The sequence below is a fragment of the Triplophysa rosa genome, linkage group LG7, assembly GCF_024868665.1.
Source record: "Triplophysa rosa linkage group LG7, Trosa_1v2, whole genome shotgun sequence".
In the NCBI taxonomy this organism is placed as follows: domain Eukaryota; kingdom Metazoa; phylum Chordata; class Actinopteri; order Cypriniformes; family Nemacheilidae; genus Triplophysa; species Triplophysa rosa.
Genome location: NC_079896.1, coordinates 3,040,995 through 3,061,261, shown reverse-complemented (window position 1 = coordinate 3,061,261; position 20,267 = coordinate 3,040,995). Strand labels below are relative to the sequence as shown.

Sequence of the window (20,267 nt, the reverse complement as noted above, 5' to 3'; positions counted from 1 at the left end):
TAACCCGGCGACCCCGGACAGCATCTCAGACTTACCGGCACGAGCAGAAAACGTGTAGAAACATACCGGACAAGAGAAGAAACAAGACTGAAAATAACGAGAAATTACCGAGAATTCAAAAGAAAGTTATCTCAAGCTATCAGAATGAGCTCGTGAAAGACATCTGAGGGCATCTGCTCTTGGTCTCTGCTCAAGGCTAACGTTACATCCTACTCGGCAAAGTTGTATTTATTTATTTATTAACTAACTTATTTATTTTTGGACTGTGGGTTTTATTTATAACGAAGAAACTCGAGGAAGAACGAAGTTTAAGACAAGTTAAAGCGCCTCGAGACGTCATCGCAGTTCTTGAGAGAGCGCGATGGAGGGCGGAAAGGTAAGTTAACTCAAAAACTATTTTTGTTTTCAGAAAAATGCAACAATATGTAAAATATGTGAGGAGATAAAACATACAATACTGAAAACTGGAAATACCGAGTTTTTACTGGTTTGTGTTGGTATTTTTCGTGCTTAGATAAACGTTTTTTTCTGTCAGTCAGAAAAGGTTAGCAGCATAGCTTCACGAGCCCACATTTCAAGACACAGAAAGTTGACAAACTGGTTGTGTAACAACTAAATAAAACCCATAACAGATGTTGAGAGTTGTCATAAGGACGAGCTCACATCAGGGTGTTAACGTTTCTCTAGTGATGGTGATTTTCCTTCTCACTCGATGCCGGGTACTCGTTTGTTTAAAGAGAGGGTCTTTCAAAAACCTAGTGAGCTCCCTACCTAGACAGCAGTTTTGAGCATCCGAGATGCTCGCCTTCTGACTATGTCTCATAACTTAGCTACCTATGTCCAGGTCTACGTACTGTAGTCCTTTTAAGGTAGAAAAAGCCTAGTGAAATGCCTACCTAAGCAGCAATTTCTTGGGTGTAGAGGCTAGGGCAGTAGGTATTGAGACAAAGCCAGAGAGTCGTCGTGTATGTGCCCACTTTAAGCTATCCATCCTTTCTTTCTTTCTTTCTTTCTTTCTTTCTTTCTTTCTTTCTTTCTTTCTTTCTTTCTTTCTTTCTTTCTTTCTTTCTTTCTTTCTTTCTTTCTTTCTGGACATTTTTGTGTTTTCTAATATGATTTATTTATTATGTCTTTTATGTTTTATTACAAAGAAATATGATTTAGTGTTTTCTATCTTTCCTGCTTTCATTTTTCCAAATATAAACCTGTTTTTAGTGTTTTACAATACATTTCTGTCGTGACTATAATACAGACCTGTTACCTTGTAGTTATCTCATTACGTGCAAATAACTGCTATCTTACTAGGTATTTTAATGCCCTGAGCCGCGATGTACGTGACTGCTTACATTCAACATTATTTGTGTGACATTTTATTGTCTCAGGATTTAGATCACATTAAAATTGGATCATTTGCACGTTGCTGAGAACGTTGCAGCTGTGTTTATTGTGGGCCCAATCCAAACTAGCGACTAATACTGAGAAGACTCATACGTGACAAGTAGACCGTTATACATGGCTAACCTAACCACAGATGTGATAGATGAAGTGTCTCTTTTTCGTGTTCATCAACCCTTAATTAATCAACAATAAAGATATTTATTACAATACTGAAGATACGTGTCTTTATAATAAGGATGTTTTTGTGGATATTTGTAAATACATTTTTTCTGCAGATTGTTTCAATTAGGACTTAGTGTCTAACATTAAGAAAAGATTCAGTTCATTCAGTTCTTTGTGTGTTGTGATTAATTTTAGTTTTCAGTAGGCGTGCTGGGAATGAAGGACCTTTTCCTTAGGGGAATGAGCGCCACAGCTGGCTTTTAGCTAGGGAATGCTCAACGCCACCCCGCAACAAAGGTCATGTTCTTGACCTGTTCCCAGCACACTGGCTAGTGTTTGAATGCTCTTCACTTAACACATTCACGGTCGTGTGCCGCATAATACGGAAGAAACGTGGATACACAATATTTGGTGTTAAGCCTTGTGCTTAAGCTTTTCATACCAAACCAGCTTTTGAAATTAAAGCAGCGGTTTGTTTGTGCGGGGGAGCTTTTGAAATAATATTTCGTTATACTAAAGAAAAAATGCTTGGATATTTACAAACCTACTTCAACAAAGCTTGTTGATGTGCATCTAAAAGATTAATGAATAGATCTAAAGATCTAAAGTATCTAAAATGCATCTCATCTGTGAATTGTGTGGATGTGCACATTTACTGAATACAGCATTAAAATCATGTTTATTATTATTTTGGCTAATACCCTAATTTCAACCGTATAAATGACAGCTGAAAAACAGTATGACTGTAAACTCAAGTGAGGGGCAGGTGTAAAGTTAACCTGTGCTATATCAAGTAGAATTAACACGGTTAAGCATAAAAAATTGATTTGTGAGGAAGCTTACGTTTTGATCTTTAGATGAAACCTGCTTTTAATGTAGACTGTCAGAAGACTTGATTCAGTTTTGATTTCTTAGGACAGACGGCCTTTATTTCTGTCCTTGCATGACTGCGTCTGAGTATGTATGTTCCTTTTACTGTCATTCTTCAGCCTAATGAGCATTAATAAGGGATTTCTTTCAGTTTATGGATTAGTTGAATACAAAGTACCATTACAGTAAATCAAGGGCGATTTGTGCTGAGCTGTAATTGTTAGAACAAAACTTTAATAGGGAGGGGAAAATCTGCTTAAGATCATTTACCGTAGGTTACATAATAATGTTTGCAATATTGTTGCAGTGCAATAAAATATTGTAGCAGCAGACGCGTGGTTAGTACATTGGAAAGTTAGTGTTGTAAAAAATAAAACCGTTTGTGCTGTGCGCAATACGCTTGAAGTAAACATTGTAATTTAATTTTGAGCTTGGTTACATCTTACCTAGAAATTACTTACAAAGTATGAAACTAGCAACTTGGAATAGATGCATGAAAAGAGAAAGAAAACATGCCGAGTATGGCATCACATCACACTTGGATAAAGTGTGTGTGTGTGTGTGTGTGTGAGATACACAGAGACATCTTTGTCTGGGTTGCAAAGTAAGCTGTTCTACTTCGCTGTCCTCTCGAAACTTTTCAGACCCTTACGCTTATTAATAAAATGCATGCATTTCAATAGCATGTAAAATGTCAAACAGATTGGCATCTGCACAAAACACAATTACTCGGCATTTTCCAGTGACTTTTAACTAACTAGTCTCAAGGTCATGTTTAGTGGATGTAAGAGGTCATTTATACCTTCACACAGGTGTCTGGGCAGAGTAACCACAGGTGTGGTTCATCAAACTTGAAAACCAAAACGTGTACACTGGTCCACAATAAATGTTCTTGTCTTCATTTGGAAGAGTATTGGTTTTTAAGTTAAATTACAGTTTGTCTGCTGTTTTGTTACAATGACATTTACACATTTTTTCAAGCATACCTCCAGTTCCCAAATTACAAATGGGGCCTTTAAACGTTAGGGGTTAACTATTTAACCATAACTTTTTCTTGTGAACTTAAATACAAAGAATGATTAAAGCGTTTTTATTGTTTTACAAATTCTTAATGTTCGTGGAATCGATGAGGAAGCAAATTGATCATATACGAACATGCTATGAATGCAGTTCTGGGTAAATGCTGCACATTATAAAAACAGGTTTGTGTTCTTCCATCACATCACTTGGCATCATTCTTACCTTGGCTTTTATGAGTAAAGACGTCAAAACATTGTTTCCTTCTACTTGCATAGGGACAGAACTTGATAATGCTAGAGTAAGGAAGTTGTTTTGTTGATCTAACTTAAGATACAGATCCTCGCATCAGTGGTTTTTATTGAAGTTAATGAGGCAATTTGAACACTTACAGTGTTGCTGTTGTTAAAGTGATAATGTCTAGTTTAAGTGTTATTGGACTATTATGGTTTGCATTGAGTATGAACAACTAACAAGAGGCCTCAGACACACACAGAGCACTTGGCGTCAGCTGGTGTCCAAACATTTAGGCTCTCGGGCCCTATGCAGTGTTGATATCGGCTCAAATTGGTCGTGTAAGGGTATAAAACGAAAGAAAGCTCTGAGCTGTGCTGTGAATAGCCAGGTTTATTTGCATGCTAGTTTGGTTGTGACGTCCATTTCAAAATGAAAAATGCTCCGGTGAACTAGTAAACATGGTGTATACAGGCATTGTAATATAAAAATATTGATATTTGACTGTTTAGTGTATAAGAAGTGATACTTTGTTTCTACTTTAAGTTTATCGTTAGAAATCTTCGAAAAGTTTGATTTGTTGTTATTGCACAAAAAGCATAAGCTAACCAACCAATAGCCAAGCTAAACCAATACACAATGAACATCTTCTGTTTGTACAATTGTTGGTCTGTCTCTATGTCAACTGCTGGTATGTGATATGAGCAGAAGGGCGTGTCTGTTTATGACCGGCATGTTTCGGAGAGACTGCATGACGAAGCTAGAAATGTCCTGTTATTAAGATGTAGAATGATGTTATTATAAATCGTGCAGTCGTCTAACCAGCCCAAATACATACAAACTGTCTTCCATGAATGTCTTCTATGACATTGTGAAAAAGTATGCAGTATCAGGATGCATGTTTGTGTGTCTTCTTTGGTGATGTAACTTAAGTGTAAGGCAGGAATTTGGCAAAGGAAGACAAGTCAAAAACCTCCATATTTAGATATTTTCCAAATCCTTCGTCTCTCTTAAAGAGATACAAGCCCCTCTCCTCTCCCGAGTTGTGTTTGCTATCAAAGTCAATGTTTCAACAGCAGGAAGGATGTAGTTAACTTCTTAGGGAAGTTGGTTAGGACAAAGCTTCTGTCGAGGACCTTTTCATATGTGAGATTATAAAAGTCGTTCTTAGCATGTCACTTTAACGTAACATTTTTTAAGTAGGTTTGGTACTAGTGAACGAATGATGCAATAGTCTCGTCTCTAGACCGACCTCCCAAGGGCTTGGTTTGTGTGTATATGTGGCATCCTGTTCCAGGGCTGGTTCGACTGCCCAGCCGTGACCTCATTGAACTGCATTTATTTCTCCTGTATAGAGGTAGCGAAGGTGTGTCCTTTTCCCACCCCTTTTAGCTTTTAGCGTGCCGTGTAGAGTTGAAGCGCGCCCGTGTTTGTGTGGATGAAAGACAGGATATACGAACATTCAAAGCAAGACTCCCAAACTGGTGTCTTTCTCGTCATTTGTTTATAGCGGAGGAGCACAATCGCTTAAAATGTTCAAACTGAAGAGCTGTTTACAGCCTTATGGAGCATGCTAATGTCTTGCTCTAATAAGAGTTTAAAAAAACATAGAAAGTAATTTTTATGTAGATTTTCAGTCTGGAGCGCCAGTCCGCAGATTTTATCATTTATTGTTTTCTATGCAAAGGTTCAAAAAGTCTGCAAGTGTGTGATGGCTAGTCTTGTAGTGTATTCCAGTCTTAAGTAAGAGAAAAGTAGGGCAGAGTATGTAGAGTAAACTTTACCTAAGGAGTGCTTGAGGCTTTCTGTACAAGTTTCCAAAAGCAAGTGACGCAAGTACTTTCATTACATTTTCTTCATTTAAAAGCTCTCAAACACATTATGTTGACAAAGTCAAATGTCTCTTGGAATAATACTGTAAGCAAACATCAGTGTTTTTCCAGCATGACGACGGTCAGCATGTTTTCAAGCAGCCGCTGTCTTGTTAGGAGGGTGACTTCACGGCGTGTGTGTCCATCTCTTTATAAGATTCATTCTCAGATAACAGGAGCCGGATGCTGCCGTCTGGGTTTGCGCAAACCCTTTCTATTTCATTAACCCACTAGTAATTTTTGCCCAAGTCATTCACCCACTTGCGTCACAGTCTTTCACAAGCTTGAACCAGACAAACCTGTGAGTTCATTTGAATGTACAAGGAATGCATGACAATGGCACACAATAGTTAAATCAAATGAGCTTTTAGTCAATTTTGGGATGGAATGAGGAAATATTTTTGTATTTTTCAAAAACTTCCCTGTGTGGTACTGAATCATTTCAACCAAACCTGAGAAAACGCAGTCTCTTACGGAAGGTTAATCATTTCTATTGTATTGCAACAGAAGGAAATGCTTGTGTATTTGTGCAAAGCTGTGTCCTTCGAGGACGGGGTTGATGCTGGAGATAGGAACAATAGGAATGGTGACTTCCCCGTTGTATTTTATTCCCTTCAACATTAGAAATGCTGTGACATTACAGTCTTATGAAGCTGTTTATCAGTTTAATGATTTGTTTGTATAAAGTTGCATGTAATACAATTATATGAGTAAACAAACGAAATGAACGTTTTGTACGGCTATTGTATTCTAAAGTCAGAGTTGAAGTCATTGACTTAGAGTCACATTTACACCCAGCCTGTCCAATCCTTAAAAGTGCAGATGTTCTCGTGCCAACCAGAATTTGATATGTTATTGTTATTTTGTCTCTGCAACGAGAAAGATTGATGTACTTTCAGTACGTTCCATTGTGTGGCTAAAAATGACTCGCTGAACTCTCTTATATTGTTCTCTCAACAGCAGCTGACCCTTCCTCTGATGCTGGCCGTTGGGACAGCTGTGATCGGATCTCTGCAATTCGGCTACAACACGGGTGTCATCAATGCCCCGCAAAAGGTGAGCAGCGAGAACACGCACATCCATAGCTCCTGAAAAAAAGATGTCAAAAACAGCAGTCTATATTCCCTAAAGATCCCTTCACAAATTGTGAACAATGCCGGTGCAAATCATTTTATGCGACTGCCTCCTTGCTGATTAGCTCGACGTCCCAGTCGTCCTTAAACCTTTGACATTATCAAAATCCTCCTCCCCTCGCCCCCCTATTCATAATAATGCACTGCTGCAGATGTCCGAGCCCTGTTTGACAGTAGCCACACACGCACACAAAGATAACAAATGCTGCATGTTTAATTCCAGGAAGATAACTGCACTGCTCCGCGGGGCGATTTGGTCCTTTATCTACATATTATAAGTCAATTAGGACAGAAGCATCTGCTCGCCTGCTCTTTTAAATTCAACACATTCTCAGTTCAGGTACAGCGTGTAGGTCATTTTGCACACAGCACAGCCTGTTCAGATGAGCGCGCTGGACTAGGGGCCAGCGTTTGGTTATGTGAATGAAGCTTTTCTAACGTCAGGATCGAGTGTGTATTTTACGCTCGTGTTTCCCTTACTGCCTCAAAAGCTGGAGAATTAGACTCGCCAAACCATCCAGACAGACAGGAGATGTGTTCGCATGCTTCTCTATGTAAAACGACTAAACGTATATGTTGAAGCAATATCAAGCGTGCATGCGTGTGGTGTGGCCGTATATCAGCACAGCTCCGATTCGGCTACAGGCTCGCGGTTTTGCTGCTTTAAGTGTTCTGTGCAAAAGTTTATCAAGTGAGCGAGGCCAAAAATGAGTGTGTGTGTGTTTGACGTAGCTCTATAAATAATCACAGTGATAAGATTACTGGATCCTCGAGAAGCTGTTAACTAAAGACTAGTGTCTTTGAACGGTTATTTCTATTAATTATGGGAATTTTAATTTTTCGCATCCTAAAGCAGCGTGTGCCTGAAAAACTGTGTTGTGCAAGTGGTTTGTATAATAAGAGATTTAACCCCTCAGGCACATGACTTGAACCTTGCCTGCTATTTAGGTGATACTGAAGGGCTTTCTGCATACCGCAGGTGTCAGACAGCTAACAGAGAGAGAGAGAGAGAGAGAGAGAGAGAGAGAGAGAGAGAGAGAATCTTGAGAGAGAGAGGAGGAAGTTGTCACAGACGACTTTGGTATCATCAATGGATCATACAGAAGGCAGGTGACTGACATTTGATAGGAAGAGAGAGAGAGAGTACAGTCCGGTTAAAGTGACAAGCTCTTCGGGTTACGGAAGGTCTGTGTTTATGAACACAAGCATGTCACGTAGCGCAGAGAGACCGTGGAAACTTGACTCCCTATGGGTCTCGTTTTTCATCACACCGGTCAGTGAGCCACCTACTGGACAAAACCTTATTACACGAGACACTTTTCTAAAGTGGAGCATTAGAAATAAAAACAGGAAATGTCAGCATTTGTTTCTTAGAGGTGAATTCAAATAAAACCAAGATCTCAAGAATGTCTCAAACTGAGCTCAGATCGGTCAATTCTGCAATCAAAAGTCAATGTTATCGAAGATCTCAATATGAACTCATCCAATCAAATCGACCCAAATCCAGATGATTTTACCTCTACAATCTACATTCACCTTCATGTGTGTGAACAATTGTCTCACTTGGTTTTTTTTCCTTTTAAGAATTTTAAGGAGAAACATCTGAAACATCTTTATACTTAAATGAAACACGACTGAGAACTCCATCAAATCTTGAGCAACCTCTGAGCAATACCATTTTTTCCAAGACGTGAATATCCCTCATTGTTGATACCTTCATGTAATGTTGCGACTGTATGTGTGTGTGTGTTTTAGGTCATTGAGACGTTCTACAATGAAACCTGGTTAGAGCGATATCAAGAGCCCATCTCTAAAACCACCATAACCACTCTGTGGTCCCTGTCTGTGGCCATCTTCTCTGTTGGCGGCATCATAGGATCCCTCTCCGTTGGGCTGTTTGTGAACCGCTTCGGAAGGTGAAGACATGACCAGTTTATAAAATAACATGGTACAGTTTCGATGTTTTCCATCTTTCTCATTTCTCTCGCTCTGTCTGTCTTATTTTAGGCGGAACTCCATGCTCATGGCTAATGTGCTAGCTTTTATTGCTGCAGCTCTCATGGGCTTTTCTAAGATGACCTCGTCTTACGAGATGCTCATTATCGGACGGTTTGTGGTGGGTCTTTATTCTGGTCTGTCCACTGGTTTTGTGCCCATGTACGTTGGTGAGGTGGCTCCCACGGCGCTCAGAGGAGCCCTGGGCACCCTTCATCAGCTGGGCATCGTCGTGGGCATCCTCATGGCACAGGTACACAATTTTTTTTTTTTTAATGACATGGTCTCATCTGAGGTTGGTATTTATAGTCATTGTGTTTCGCGTGGTGTAGATCTTCGGTTTGGATACCATCATGGGTAACGCCACCATGTGGCCGTTCCTCCTGGGCTTTACCTTCATCCCAGCGCTTCTGCAGTGCTGCCTGCTGCCCTTCTGCCCGGAGAGCCCTCGATTCTTACTCATCAACCGCAACGAGGAAAATAGAGCCAAATCAGGTGAGCACACACCCCCAGGCCGATCAACCAGCTTCATAGACCCTGCAGTAAATAACTCCGAACAACCATCTCATGTGCACGCAGTGATGAAAAAGCTGCGCGGGACGTCGGACGTGAGCGCAGACATGCAAGAGATGAAGGAGGAGAGCAGACAGATGATGAGAGAGAAGAAGGTGACCATCCTGGAGCTCTTCCGCTCTCCACTGTACCGGCAGCCCATCATCATAGCCATCATGCTGCAGCTGTCCCAGCAGCTGTCCGGAATCAACGCCGTGAGTGCTTCGCATTTCTCTTGTAATGTCTCAGTGTGATGTTTCTCCTGAGAAAAGGAACTTTCGTTGACCCGCGATTTGTGTTGACATCCATGTGCAGGTGTTCTACTACTCTACAGCGATCTTTGAGAAAGCGAATGTGAAGCAGCCCGTGTACGCCACTATTGGTGCCGGAGTGGTCAACACCGCTTTTACTGTAGTATCGGTGAGTAACACGCTTATGAGCATGCTGATATTATTATATCATGCTTGTGTATTAATTGATCAAATGTCTTGTGCAGCTGTTTGTAGTGGAGAGGGCGGGCCGCAGGTCTCTACACCTCTTGGGACTGCTGGGAATGGCTGGATCTGCTATACTGATGACCATCGCTCTCGCCCTTCTGGTAGGCGAATGCGTCCACACAGTAACATAGTCTAATGTGATCGTTAATAAGGTCAGTCTTCAACTCTTGTAAATATTTATTTCAAGTTTTAAAGTACACTTTGGGTTCAATCACTTTTGTAGGACCAGCTGGAGTGGATGTCCTACGTGAGCATCGTAGCCATCTTCGCGTTCGTGGCGTTCTTTGAGATCGGGCCCGGCCCCATCCCGTGGTTCATCGTGGCCGAGCTGTTCAGTCAAGGCCCGAGACCCTCTGCGTTTGCTGTTGCCGGATTCTCCAACTGGACCGCCAACTTCATCGTGGGCATGTGCTTCCAGTACGTGCAGGTAAGATCACGGGATTTCTTTACAGAATATGTTCCTGTGAATTATATCAATAAAAAATCTTGGTATTAGTGAATGAAACATTTCTCTTTCTCTCTCTCGCCGTAACAGGAGGTGTGTGGGCCGTACGTGTTCGTCATCTTCACCGTGCTGTTACTCTGCTTCTTCGTCTTCACCTTCTTCAAAGTTCCAGAAACCAAGGGACGGACGTTCGACGAAATCTCCGCCGGCTTTCGCCAGACAATGGCGGGTGCAGAGAAACACTCACCCGAAGAACTCAACAGCCTCGGGGCGGACTCTCAACTTTAAGCCACGCCCTTGACTCCGCCTCCCTCGTTTGTTCACACCGCAGCACGTGACTGAGGAGAAGATGGGGAGGCTGGGCTGTCAATCAAACATTTCCCCCCTCCCCGGTCGCACTCACCTTTTAGTTCCCCGCAGCTGATCGTGAGACTACGCACAAGACGTGGGGTTTGAAAGACGGAGTAAGAGTTTCATGCTCAGCGTATGTCATATTTGCATCAGAATCTCTTGGCTGCTGGGTTTAAATCTTTCTTTACTGTTACTTCTGCTGTGCCGTGGACGATTTTGCGCTTTTGACGTTAGAAATCGACCGATGGTGATGGTGAATTAACTCCTGTCGTTTTGTGTGACGACTCGACACTGTATCACGGCTGTTGTCAATCATCACATCAGTGCTGTTGCTTTGCTAAACAACCAGATGAGGCGCTCGGTTACCGCTCGAATCACGTGTCTATGATGTCACCAGTCTGCATAGCTAGACCGATTTTAACACATTGTAGTGGTATCCCCCTCGTATCGTTTTTGTTTATGAGATATTTTTAATCGCATCTTTTAAATGTATTTATATATTTTTATCAAATTCAGTTGCTTTGACTTTGAATGACACTCTATGAGCTGATAAATAGATCATTTCTTTCATCAGGTTACGTAGCCAAACCTCACAAAGAATTTTAAACAAATAGTTGAAAACTCATCATTTGATGATGTCATGGTTTTTAAGAACGAATCCTTTAATAAAAGACCAGTCACTTTATAATACACGATAGAGTATAAATACTCTTAATCTGTTCTCAGAAAGTATTAGTGCTAGATCAACCAAATGTCAATCAAACGGCCATAAATACTCCTGTAATGTCATGTTCCTGATGTCAGATCAGCTCGGACAGCTTTACTTCCACATCTACACCAGGTCAGAAGTTTGAACGCATGCTTTTTGCACAGTCGACTGATAGACTCACTGAACAAATTGTCCAGCTAGAAAACACTTTTAAAGCGACCAAATGCACTGAATACCGTGGCGTGATAGTGTGCTGTACAGCCTTCCTCTGTTGCTGCTTTGCTATAGAAGAGGTGTAAAATGAGACCATTGATCGTGGTGTGATCGGTTTGTTTTTATTGAAACAATCTGCTGTTAAACATGCTCGGACAGTTTGGCCTGTGCCTCGGCATTTTTCTATCTTGTAGGATTTTTAGGGCAGTTTCACATTTTAAACGAAATACTGTATGTGTTTAGATTATGAAGGCATGTTGAATTCATGCAAATACTTTTAAACTCTCCTGCTATGAAACGCTTCATAAATCAACTTTTATAGCCTACCTTTCTCTGATGTCATTGATGTTCGGTCCTATTAATTCACCCCTTATATGTGTGATTTTTTTTCTAGGCATGTCATGTAAATGCAAATATTGAACGAGGTTTGTGCACATATACCCAGCTTTAAATCAGATTTGTTTTTACACAACCCATCCTAGGTAGGATTTACCCCCACAGCATTCCATATGGGAACATACTTTTCTGTATCTGGTTGTAAACTTGTGTTCACATTATAATGACAAAAGTTGTGCACGTTCGCGTTAAAACTTCACGCTCAAATTGAGCGCATCCCACAGAATATTTACTGAAATCACTTGTGTGTGTGTGCGTTGCTACGAACACTCAAAGAGACACTTTTAGTTTAGGGAGCTTGAATTGCAGCTGTTAACTGTAAATTGTGAATATTGAATGTACAATAGATTTGGTGAGTTTTATGTACAAGAACTTGTAGTTTTATAGTGCGATTTTAAATAGTCGTTTTTGTTGTCTTTCTGTTTTTGTAATGTAGTGTACACTTTCCTCTTTTCTTTAATGCACTATCATGGTAGTCAATACTGTCAGACAATGTAAACACCATGCTGTCTTTTTTGTTTACCATACTGTATTTATTAGATTATCTAATTTATTTAGTTTTTTTTGCTTTGTTTTACTGCTGTTTATGGTAATAAACGGTTAAAAAAACAGTTGTGTAGTGTTTGTGAGTTTTATGAATCTCTGTGACTAGTATTAATGTTTATATTAGTAGATGATGATGTTGTCGGATCATCTTGTCATCACCCTCAAACCATTTATGTTAACAGTATGTAAAAGAACAATTTATTTTCAGCAGTTTGTAGGCCACAGTATTCGACGGGCCTCTGAAAATTGAGCACCTTTCTTTAATAACTTAAACTGACGATTGATTTCAGCGTGGTTTGAGAAAAATACACTGACAACAGTAGGCGCCATTTTAAATTTATTCAAATAATTTTTCTTACAAAATATATCAAACACGGCAGACAACGTAATGTAAACTTTGCCAAATTAACTTGCAAGTTCTATTAAGATGCATGAAACGTGTGGAAGAATGGCAATATAAATGCACAAACATTTATACCTTCAATTAATATCTCCAGTATGCATTCAAGAATCGAATTGTCTTATTATTAAGCACATATACATACACAAGACGAGCAATATATTATGCGATAAAGAGCACTTTGCTTTAAAACCCAAATCCTGAGTTACACTCCACTCCTTCTGCCCTGCAGAGGAGACAACACGTCATCTGACAGCTCTATATGTAACGTCTTTAAAGAGTGCAAACAGAATTACTGCTTAAAGGAACATCATCATCATTTAAAGTCATAGTTCACCCAAAATAAATGTTCTGCCATCTTTTATTCACCCTTGTGTCGTTCAAAAACCATTTGAATAAAGAAATGTCTCATGAGGGTGAGTAAATAATGAGAGTTTTCATTTTGAGGTGAACTATCTCAACAATTGTAATGTTATATCACGAGGTATACGGTCACGTGTAACGTGTATTACACATTACACAACCATCTGTCGTAACAAAATATACTTTGGAAGAGACAGCAAGTTCAAACCAGAAACACTGCTTTATAGTAAACCTAAATACAGAAGAAAGCTCAGTCCTCCATTCAGTCAAAACCAATTTATGGTTACACACTTCATAATATTATCTTCATAAAACTTAAATATTATTAGATCGTCATTTAAAATGATTGCCAACTAAAAATACACGTTAAGAAATGGGAGGAATGCAAACAAACCCATATTAGTACACATTTGAGTATAAACATGTCTGTGTGCGTTTTTTGGTAACGGTACATTAGGAAGCTGTCTGTCTGTTCGCGAATTCAGTGCACTATTTTATTCGTACTTGACTTTTGCATAGAGTAAACTAGAATGATTTGCGTTCTCAGCCGAGCGAAGGCTCCCCGTGCACTCTGAAGCGATACACGCAAGTGTACTCCAGATGACCCCAGTTACTTAATATTCTCAACTCCACCACGCTGTAGATGTCTGACGATTCCTACAGGAAGGAGACACATTTTAGAACCCGACTGACACGCTTCTTAACGTTTGACTTCCTGTGTGCTGCTGACTTACAGGAAGCTTGAAAGTCTGGATGGGCTCTCCGTCCTGGTCGTACATGAACGTGGCGAGCTGCTTTCCGTCTTCGTTCTCTTCAGACATACCCTAGACACGCAAGAACCTCTACATCAGCCTTAATGACACAACAGTCTAAAACAAGAGGAAATGCGGAACGTGGACTCACGTAAATGGCGAAATCCTTCAGCGCGCTGTCGATGAGTCCCGTTGGAGAGAGAACTTTGGGCAGGTGTTCGAGTGACACGTGGGTGATTCTTATCGGGTAGGACAGCGAGATCACCAGGAAACCCTGCGAGCCTCGGAACGCCCAGCACTTGCCGGGATACAGCTCTGGCTACATCACAAACAGACAGGTTTAGAAAACTCAATCTGATGAACGAATGCCATCTGTGTGTTTTTTTGAGTTACCTGTATAACCGTGCGAGGGCTTTCAGATTGATACCAGAGGGGTACGCCGAATAAACTCAGACACGCAGATCTCATCTTATATGTCTCCGAGCAACGTGTGTTTATTACGCTGGCACCTACAACACAGGTCATTTATCATATTTTTATTTAAAACACACACATTTTAATGTCAACATTTTCTGTAAAAGCGCCATAATCCCATAATATACGTTTAAAGCGATGCACTGTACAGTCAACAATTTGACTTTTTTTTTTGAAGAAAAATGAATACCAGAAGATTCCAAAGCGTAGTCCGCCATTCCGATTCCATCTGCCCTGTACAGTTCAATTGCCCTGTTGACGATTCCTTTCACATCCTGTAAACAAAACACACATAAGTATTATTATCATGGATTTCAACATGATAATAATATATCTGATAACATCCATGACATGAGAGCATTTACATAATTATTGTTGTTGTTATTTAGTGATGAATAAAGGCCTCAGACCTGTATAGTGACAGCTCCGGCTCCTTCTTGTTCAAGTGTCTCTCCCACAGTCCTCCACGAGTCTCTCGCGCTCTCCTTGTCCTGCTTTAGTTTGTCTAATATCTGTTTCTCCAGATCCTCCAGCGCCCTCTGCAGCTCAGGCCGGAAAACTACAGTTGATCTTGGGTCCTTCAAATGTTTTACCAGCCACTCAGAGAGCTCTGCCTTCAGCTAGAGAGGAAATGACATCATGATTTTGAGTTTGTCTTGTGATTGACTAGTATTCGATACCAAAGACAGTTCTCACTTACATTGATGTTAAGAGCATCTTGAGCATCCACTCTTTGCTTGAGGAGGCTGGAGTCAGACTGCAGGTTTGTGACACTTGACTTCAGGTCAGAAACCTGCTGCACATGCTCGGTCTCAACACTGTGGGCAGGGGTGTCGAAATGTTACATTTGTGTCACAAACATGCAAATAATGCAAAACAGAACATCCGAATGATAAAAACTACCTTTTGATTTGATCTTTCATAAGCCTCATATCAGTCTGCAGCATCTAGGAAACACAAACACACAAGCTGTAGTTAGGAAAACGACATCATTTCCTGTTTTGCTCTTTGTTGCCGTGACAGAAGAAACATAAGTGGAGGGGAAAAATAAATAAAAAAATTGCTAATGTGTGTAAATACACTGTACAGAAAACGGTCAAATTGAGCTTTCTCACCTCAGATCTGACCTTTTGGCGTTCGCTCTCCAGCTTAAGCACTTCAATGTCTCTCTGAGAGAAAAACAAATCGTGATTTGAGTGTTGTGGCACTCCCTTCCATTTACACAGGTACAGAAATGACTCATATCCTTAGATTTGAATTACGCACCATCAGGTTGGCCTCTCTTAGATATAAGCTGCTGATGTCATCCTTCAAGTTAGACAGGCCGGCAAATGGTTGGAAATTGTCCTAAAGAGCCAAAAAGTGTGTGCTGTGAGTTCGTGCATTTATTACTAAACTAATAATAAAACAAGAGTAAGAAACAATATCTAAAGGTTTATGGCTAAATATAAACATAAGACATGCTCACATGAACTTCTGCTCTTACGGGTTCATCTGTGCGTTTAACAGGTGGAGTCCTAGAAACAACCTCACGCGGACGAGAAGAAGTAGCGAACGGGGACCAGTACCATATTCCTACAAAGCATTTTATGTCAAAATTAAAAAACATAACAAATTTCCATCGTTATATTTCTACAGCCACAGAAAAAATGAAGAGACCATTTCAGAGACTGTTTTTCTGATTTTAAAGTCCCATTGAAATAAAAAATTACAATGCCTATTTTTTCATGAAATATTGCAGCGTTTATTGTAAATAGTTTATCAATGTGGGTCATGCTCTTTTTAAAATTCGTGTGTCCTCATAATCCTCAGTTCAAATCTGAAAATGCACTTCCTTCCTGTAATGACTATCTATCTTAAATGACGTATGTTAGACGGCTTGGGTGGAGCATCAGTTAACTCCTCCCCTTCAACTGTCAGTCTGCTGCCAATTCAATTTCAAAATGCAACGTACGGCTGTTTTATACATCAGATCAAATCGCAGAGAAAGACGAAAGCCACGCCCACTACTTTTCCCATTAGAAATTCCATTTCACACGGAAATGCACCAAAATAAGGAAGTAAAAACGACCGCAACTTCCGGTTCACGGGGACTTTAAAATGTACTATTTATACGTATGTGTTTAGATAAAATTATCATTTTGTTTCATTCTGTGAACTACTAACAACATTCTTCCAAAACTTCAAATAAAAATATGGTTTCTTTTTACATTTATATGCATAAAATGAAAACTAGAGAAACAGGTCAAAATAATAAGATTTATCAGACCTCAAATACTGCAAAGAAAACGAGTTCGTATTCACTTTTAGGCAAATACAGCAGTGATATTTCTACATTTATTTAGGAAAAGTTAAAAAAAAAATGTTTATGTGACAACCTCGATTTTTATCAAAGTTTTATGTCTTGTCTTAAGCTGTCAGTGTTTTACATCGCTGTTGGATGACTTTATGTCACTCCTCAGGTTTGATTTTATTAAAATCCATAAACACTGGACTGGAATGACCACAATACATCTAGAAATGCTGATTTGAAATGAAAATTTGGAATGGTCTATTCGTTTTTTCCGCGGCTGTGTGTAGCTACAGGTTCATTTACGCACCAAATATGAGGAAGATGAGGAGGAGAAAGAGCACAGCTGCCTTTTTTATATCTGAAGTGCATCTATAAAGAAAGAGAGAGGAAATATAAGGTCATGGTGCTAGAATTAAATCCCATTCACATACTTATAAATCTATATTCACACACACGGAGTACTGTACCTGCTGAGCAGAAACACATTGATCATGGACACACGAGAGGAGAAGCTGTACCACGTGCTGCCCAGCCACCAGTAAAACAGAACCAACGCTTGAGCTGAAAAACACCCGCAAACATGTGACCTCACGCATCGAATAACACCAACTATATTAACACGATTAATACCTGGAGATCGAAACACGTCCCACACGCTAAACTCGGATTCGGACGCAGACTGGGCAGAACCTGGAAAAAAACAGAGCTATAATTCTGCACGAAAGAAAAAAATGCAGGCAATGTTTAATTCTATAAAGGTATGAATAAAAAACCTGTATTTGGGCTTGAGGTGAAGGGTTTGTCGTAATGCTCCTCAGCTGAGGAATATCCAGAGGAAAACCCTTGAACGGCAAGCGTCCTTCCTGAAAACCAGAAATGGAGGAAAATTCGAGCAACACAGTGTGTAAACTTTCAGCGCTACAGAAAAGCACGCTTGGCTCTGTTTAACACATCGTTCAATATTCCACAGATCTCACAAGGCCGAGCCCATCAGTGCTGACCTTTCTCGCTCTCACTGGCTATGAGGTCAGCGCGCTGCCCGCTCAGCATCTGACCCACGCTGCTGGCACGGCTGGAGCTGCGGGACACGCTGCCTGCGCTCCGCCTCTTCTTAAAGATCCTACAGGAAAGCATGAGGGGCACAGGGTTGTATCGTGTTCATTACTGTATGTTAAGAAAAAACAAGCATGCTTGCAAAAATGCACACATGTGCTCACCTGACGGGACTCTCTTTGTAAGAGACGTGGCCGGCGGATCCAGTGGAGCTTGTGCTGGCAGCATCATCATCAAGTAAGGACGTCCCTTTGGACACTAACCGTGAGCTTCTCCTGGACATCTCTGCAGGATCATAGCAATGCAAAAATATTTTCCTTTACAACACAAATATTGCGTTCTGTCAGTGATATATTTGATCAACAAAAGTTTAAATAAGTAAACAAGTGGGTGTGGCTAAGTCATGTGTAGTGACCCTGTGAAAACAAAAGGGATTTGATGTGCAGTTCTCCTCCACGTGTGACTAAATGTGATGAGAAAAAGAAACACACAGATCAACCCACATCCCAATCCCGAGCAGGAGGAGGAGCTTATTTTCTTTAAAAGAGGCGCAACATCTGTGGTGTGGCAGACTCAGCGTTCACAAACAAACCATCTGAACAACCAAGACAATAACAACCAAAGCTTAAAACTACAACGAGTTTTTAAAGAAAAAGTGCAGCCTGAAGCTAATCTCTGTCTAATTCTTCATCTGAAACGGCAGGCTCATCCTCAGGGCTTTTCGCTGAAGATTACCTGAAAGAGAACAGAGGACACGTGGAGCCGATCCCCCAACCAGAACCTTAACTATCCACTCTGAGCGGTTACTTTACAAACGTTACACAACATTCTGTGCTCCTATTGACCTTTTGTTCAAACACAGTAGAATACAGAACAATACAGTATTCATGGTGGGATGAAACAGCCTGTTCTTTATTCCCCACAAATCCTTAATCCTGACAGCTAATACTCTCAAACCGCATTAAACATCAGACCTGCACACTCCCAAACAAGCCATGAACCAAATACTGGAGAAAAACACTAAACTGAGAGTTTGAGAGCTTTAAAGGGACAGTTCATTCATTTATTCACCCTCCAAACCTTTATGACTTTCTTTCTCCTCCAGAGCTCAAAAGAAGGTATTTTGAAGAACGTCGGTAACCAAACAACACCGAACCCCATTGACTTCCACAAAACCACAGAGACATTTCTCGAAATATCTTCTTCTGTGTTGCACAGAACAAAGTAATAGTGAGGTTTTGAATGATGCGAGGGTGCATAAATGATGACAGATTTTTTCAGTACAGACCAGCGATGTCCATTAAATAAAACCTTCTTTTCTTTCATTTACATTTCTACTATACTAAATCTATACTTTTGTTTGCTTTACAAAAACTACTATTTGTTTTTCTTGGCGTAAAGTAAACTGCTTAAACTAAAAAGGAAAACGCATACACGAGGTGAGTTATAAAGTAAGTTATAATGCTCACACCTTCTCTATTCTCGTATTTGTCCCAGTTTCAACCGCAAAAGCAGTCTTTCAAGGCAGGATGGGGTATTTTTGCTTCTCTTTTTCGAAGAACACTGCCGCCTACTTCATATATTCCGTATTACACATTTCAGAATAACAGCTAACCTATCAAAACTATGGAATGATACAAATGTGTCTTTTTGTGTGACATAAAAAAATCCAAAATACATCAAAACATATTCGGTGTCGTCACCCTATTGACTAGGTCTCCTTTAAGTCTCCTTTATAATGTATTCTGGACACTTATTGGCTGCTTTTATCTTCAGCATTTACCATTCATGCATTTCAAAAACATTTTTAAATAGTTAACTCAATGTAAGACATGTACATCCGTTTTGAATGTATTTCCTGGACTGCATCACTCAAATAGACGTTTTGTTGCAGTGCATCTATAAAACGGAAAGAAACGATCTCTAGCATCATTTCTACTTCAAGGCAAGCTTCATCCCATAAACACGCAACCTGACGACGTTCATTTCAAACTATGGTCATGTAAGAAGCTTTCACACCCACTCGTGGTCGTCTCACCTTCTCAGTGGGTCTCTGAAAACATTCAGCCTGTCAAATCGTCTGCGCAGAGAACCGCTCATCCGAAACCGCTCCACAGTAACGGGACGCCGATTGAAACGTCACGCACGAGTTAACGACGTCGTGAAAAACTTGAATTACGCGATGTATAACGGACTGGATGGCGGTAAGACGAGATGCTTAAGGACGGAAGAGTTTGCGGTATCAGGAAGGGTATCTTTGACAGTTGTCAGCGCTGCGGCTCCGCCTCTCGTCGGTTTGAGTTGTTTAGGGTGACGCTGATACGCCATCTTGTGGAGATACGTAGTTACGTACGCGATCGAGTCACACGCGTCCCCCGTGCTATTCTTTCTAAATTGTGTTCAGGTTAAAATTAATAACTAACATTCGACTACTTATATCAGGCACTAGAAATATTAATTATTTTTGTTATGGAGAAAGTATTTAAGTAAACGCTATAATTATTTAACAAAATGTAAGCCGAATTAATGCGAGTTTTTTAACT

At 40.3% G+C, this 20,267-nt stretch overlaps 2 protein-coding genes across 3 annotated transcripts; one reads left to right on the top strand and one right to left on the bottom strand.

Moving 5' to 3' along the window:
* Positions 1–12,454, top strand: slc2a1b (solute carrier family 2 member 1b). The gene is made up of 10 exons (XM_057337618.1): positions 1–376; positions 6,513–6,608; positions 8,441–8,601; positions 8,693–8,933; positions 9,013–9,175; positions 9,260–9,447; positions 9,548–9,652; positions 9,729–9,830; positions 9,953–10,156; positions 10,265–12,454. Exons 1-10 carry the CDS (start codon positions 362–364, stop codon positions 10,460–10,462), a joined length of 1,473 nt encoding a protein of 490 aa, XP_057193601.1. The 5' UTR covers positions 1–361; the 3' UTR covers positions 10,463–12,454.
* Positions 12,455–12,709: 255 nt separating this feature from the next.
* On the bottom strand, positions 12,710–20,033 carry sun2 (Sad1 and UNC84 domain containing 2). 2 transcript variants are annotated; one of them, XM_057337617.1, is made up of 18 exons: positions 19,763–20,033; positions 17,889–18,459; positions 17,673–17,791; positions 17,445–17,534; positions 17,302–17,361; positions 17,139–17,232; positions 16,979–17,040; positions 15,847–15,953; positions 15,645–15,725; positions 15,494–15,547; positions 15,282–15,325; positions 15,079–15,196; positions 14,789–14,998; positions 14,569–14,653; positions 14,298–14,413; positions 14,056–14,223; positions 13,887–13,976; positions 12,710–13,809 (listed from the first exon to the last, which is right to left on the bottom strand). In XM_057337617.1, the coding sequence occupies exons 2-18, from the start codon at positions 18,005–18,007 to the stop codon at positions 13,696–13,698; spliced, it is 1,731 nt and encodes a 576-aa protein (XP_057193600.1). In that variant the 5' UTR covers positions 18,008–18,459; positions 19,763–20,033; the 3' UTR covers positions 12,710–13,695. The 2 variants fall into 2 exon arrangements, with proteins under 2 accessions (XP_057193600.1, XP_057193599.1); XM_057337616.1 differs by having other exon boundaries at positions 17,889–18,009.
* Positions 20,034–20,267: the final 234 nt, after the last annotated feature.